This window comes from Camelina sativa, chromosome 16 (genome assembly GCF_000633955.1).
Source record: "Camelina sativa cultivar DH55 chromosome 16, Cs, whole genome shotgun sequence".
In the NCBI taxonomy this organism is placed as follows: domain Eukaryota; kingdom Viridiplantae; phylum Streptophyta; class Magnoliopsida; order Brassicales; family Brassicaceae; genus Camelina; species Camelina sativa.
In genome coordinates, this window is record NC_025700.1 from 14,259,140 (window position 1) to 14,264,000 (window position 4,861).

The 4,861-nt window shown below is 32.0% G+C and overlaps 1 protein-coding gene across 1 annotated transcript in view; it reads left to right on the forward strand.

Annotated features, from left to right (window-relative positions):
- The window catches only part of LOC104750532 (probable methyltransferase At1g27930), a 2,130-nt gene extending 1,919 nt beyond the window's left edge, over positions 1–211 (forward strand). The window contains exon 2 of the mRNA XM_010472337.2: positions 10–211. Within this exon, the coding sequence (XP_010470639.1) occupies positions 10–60 (51 nt within the window). The 3' untranslated portion in view covers positions 61–211. The remainder of the gene's footprint in view (positions 1–9) is intronic.

A 4,861-nucleotide genomic window follows, 5' to 3' on the forward strand; every position in this document is an offset into this window, starting at 1 on the left:
CACTTCGAGATACCCAATGCTGCTAACATGAGCGACCAGCCAGGTGACCGGTTTTGCTAAAGAGCGCAGAGATATCTTCGTTACTTCTTTTAATTGGAACACCGCATAGTTCTTCTTCTGAGTTTAAAAATCGTTATTATAATTCATAAATTATCCAGAGGCTTCTCATTAAAATAAATTATGTATTCTATTGTTATTACTCTTTGTCTCATATGGTTGGTCTTTTGATGAAGCCTAGTTACACATTTGCCTATTTAAAAAGACATACAAGTAGAAGAAAAATGATAAGTGCTATATAATTTTGGACATTGGCATCAATTTAGGGAAGAGCGATTTACATGTTTTTTTGTGACTTTTGTCAATATAATATGAAAAATAAATAGATTTGGACCGGCCATCATGGTAACTAAATTTTCAAAACTCAAAATACCACATCCGATAACTAATATATATGATTGTCCCACTCTAGATAGCAAAACCATACTCTCGGCCAAACTTGAGCCTCTTCTATAGGACTAATTACAATCCATTGATGTTATAATTCTCAGACGAAAGGGAGTTGACTTCCAACAGGGAAGGTGGAAGTTATAAGAGTGGAGCGAAAACGTAAACGTAAACGACGAAAGTACAAGCCCTTGTGTACAATTTGGTGTATATAATGTCCCCTCCACAAAAGCCATAATTGTGATTCAGCCTAATTAAAGGAATTGGCTAGACTTTTAATCACTTTCTTAATAAGGCCCATTTGAGAAGACAAGAAAATCATGTCTAAAAATGAGCTTACTAAACTAGAAAAATTATGCTACTTAAATCAAAATAGATAATATAAGCCTAGCCCAATTCCTTTAATTATGTCACCAAATAGATAACAAAAAAAATAATTATGATCATACTAATTTGAAAAAAAAGAGAGTTTTTTTTTTTTGTGGACAAAGGCAGAGTTTAAAATTATTATACTTAAATACTTAGAATTTTGGGTTATTTCATTGTCAATTTTGGGATGAGCTAGCAAGACATCAGAGCCATTGTTTTATATACTATTTGTTAGATATTTTTTGTTAGTCATGTTATTTGCTATAGCTTATATCACATCATTCTAAGAGCCGATCATGACCATATTTTCACAGAGAATAATATTCATGCTGTCATGCATGCTTGACTATATTCGCCACAAACATTAGGCCACCCACGGCCAATCCGTGCTACGCCCGTCGGTGGTAGTCAGTGGTCCGTCCACAACAAGTAGCTATCAAAGGCAACAAATAGATAGTTTCCCTCATAACCACAGCCACGGGTTTGGTTCTTTAACCAAAAAAAAAAAAAAAAATTGAATTGTGGTTGTGTGTGGCAAAAAGAGAAGATAGCCACAAATTAGTAATACAGTAGTGCTATATCTTTTTATCCAAAACTTTGATTGGAGTGATCAAAAATGCGTCCAAAAATTTGAAACGGTACGTAGCTTTCCAAACATGTTTGGTTTGAAGATCTATGACATATATATGTCATGTTTTAAACTCGTTTCTCGTACATTCACACCTAAGATTATTGTGCCAAATCTATGACATATATATCTCTGGAGATTTTTTACCTAGAAATATCATTTCAACACCATGTCAAAGCAAAAATCTTACACCGTACCGATTACCTCTAGCTCATTAAACCAGTTTCCTATACCGAGAACCACAACTCGCACATATGACATATGTTCCATGAGATAGAGATAGACGTAAAATACAATATCTAAACTCAATTTTCAATTAGAATAAGAAAGATGTTGATATATGTCGCAAAGGAAGTCGACAGATGCAATCAACATATTATATAAAAGAACATTGTACCGGGACTTAATATTTCCAATGGTAGGTTGCGTATATGCATTTAGATTGGCAATTTCTGTCGTTATCAGCAAGAAGCCAAGAGTTAAAGAACTATTAACTGAAGATGAATAGGCATAGGCTACAAACATAACTAACATTTACTTGTTGGAATTATCTCACATAATATCGAAATAATATCTATATGCCCACACATCACACTTTTGTAATTATATATTATCTTGGCATGCAAGGGAGATAGGTACACTAAATTTTTTGATATTGTTTGGGGTTCTCTGTTGTTATATTGAACATTTTAAACTTAAGAAATATAATTGTTGTAAACTAATCATAACTCCATGGCTTAAAGATAAACGCACTATACCTCGAAATTTTCTTACAAAATCCCTAAAATGTTTCTTTTTGGAGGGACTAGTAAACTTTTCAATGCTCATTTAGCGTTAAAATATTTATATATATATATATATATATACTACATTTGTTCTAACTCTAAAATTAAATTATGCCACATCGTTTTTTTTTTTACTAATTAAGATAAATAAAAATGTTACAAAATAAGACATATTCTCAACAACAACAAAAATGACGTCGATGGACATAATTTCAGTTTTTGTCTTAAGCTGTAATAATAAAATATATATGTAACTGATTACCGACTACTCGGCATGCCATGTATATATTTATAACAACAAGACAAATGGATATATTAACCAACATGCATATATACACAAATGGTTAGTAGAAAATGAAATCACCAGTCTTGTAATAAGATCGAGTTCAATTATTTAGATCGAAATTAGATACCGACCCATTAAAATCTGAACAAAAGTTGGATTATTTTAATGAAATTTAGGGCAACAATGGCTCGTGGAACTAACTGTTCTACCACCTCTCGCTTTCAAAATTCATCAAATCATAAGGCCAAAGTTGAAAAGGCGGCGGCTGCATATGTCATTAGCATATGGATTTAGCTCTAATTGTGATTGCAATTATGTGGATAACATATTCTATTTCTAGTCAACGAAAAAGGATTAGTGAGTAGATTTAAGTTAGATGAAAGGGCGCTCTCAAACTCGCAATTTGTCTACCTTTCAATTCCATCTCAACTTGATTAATCCAATCCAACTCTCATGTATGGGTTTCATAAACTAAATATCTACACTATTTTTCCGAAATCCAAACTTGATACCATTAATCTTTAAGACGTACTGAACCTCTTTTCTCAAATGGACAATGGTTTAAAAAGTCTTTTACTACTAGATTTAGATACGATTTCTAGAAATCGTAATTTCTTACAAATTAATGAATACAAGAAATTCCAAAGTTCCATAATATAATGATGCATGTATATATGTTTGTCGTAGTCTGCTGTATCAAGAGTAAAGTTGTCAACCGATTTAAAAAAAAAAAAAACACATGTTGAGCAAACAATTATTTTTGCGACTCTAACGAAAACCATACAGCATAAAAAGAAAATATATATTGATCTGACCATATCCAAACCCTTTTTAAAAAACTCGAACTCGTCTAAAATAATAATATACCATACAAGATTCCTTTCAATGTTAAATTAAAAAAAAAATAAAAAAAAATCAAAACAGCAATAACAAAAACAAACTCCTTACAAGTATGACATTTCAAAACAAAAGGTGTTTCTTGCGTGAGGTAAATTTGTGAAAATGATGCTAAAAAATGTATTTTGTCTTATAAATGAAAATGACAAGAAATATAGCAAAACTGGAGAAGTAGCCTTAAACGTGCCAGCCAACATCACACTAAAGGTAACCAAGTATTAATTCAGTGTGCTGTCTCATGAAATATTAGTCCGTGTAATGATGTCCCGTAAAGTACCGGTACGTATAGAAAGTATCAGTCTAAACTCTAAAGTATCACTAGCTCACTGTCATCAACAGCCTGAACTAATTACAATGCGTTTCTTAGATTTACCATAGGTAATTTGGCTGAAACGTCCACTAAAATTCCAGAGACCAGAGGTGAACATCTTCTTTGGTAATTAAGTTTTTTTTTCGCAAATTAACGCCGAAACTCAAATACCCAAATGGCCTTGCGCAAAATACCAACATGTGTTTCAAAAGATCGAATTACTCTTGATTTAAGAAAGATCGACAACACAACATTTTGACCTTGTGGGTGGACTGTTTCTTTTGCTTGCACTTATGCTCCGTATGAACTCACTTTTTTCCGTCCATCATTGCCTACTACCCCTGCATCAAATATTCATTATCTTACCATTTCTTCAATGCTNAAACTAATCATAACTCCATGGCTTAAAGATAAACGCACTATACCTCGAAATTTTCTTACAAAATCCCTAAAATGTTTCTTTTTGGAGGGACTAGTAAACTTTTCAATGCTCATTTAGCGTTAAAATATTTATATATATATATATATATATACTACATTTGTTCTAACTCTAAAATTAAATTATGCCACATCGTTTTTTTTTTTACTAATTAAGATAAATAAAAATGTTACAAAATAAGACATATTCTCAACAACAACAAAAATGACGTCGATGGACATAATTTCAGTTTTTGTCTTAAGCTGTAATAATAAAATATATATGTAACTGATTACCGACTACTCGGCATGCCATGTATATATTTATAACAACAAGACAAATGGATATATTAACCAACATGCATATATACACAAATGGTTAGTAGAAAATGAAATCACCAGTCTTGTAATAAGATCGAGTTCAATTATTTAGATCGAAATTAGATACCGACCCATTAAAATCTGAACAAAAGTTGGATTATTTTAATGAAATTTAGGGCAACAATGGCTCGTGGAACTAACTGTTCTACCACCTCTCGCTTTCAAAATTCATCAAATCATAAGGCCAAAGTTGAAAAGGCGGCGGCTGCATATGTCATTAGCATATGGATTTAGCTCTAATTGTGATTGCAATTATGTGGATAACATATTCTATTTCTAGTCAACGAAAAAGGATTAGTGAGTAGATTTAAGTTAGATGAAAGGGCGCTCTCAAACTCGCAATT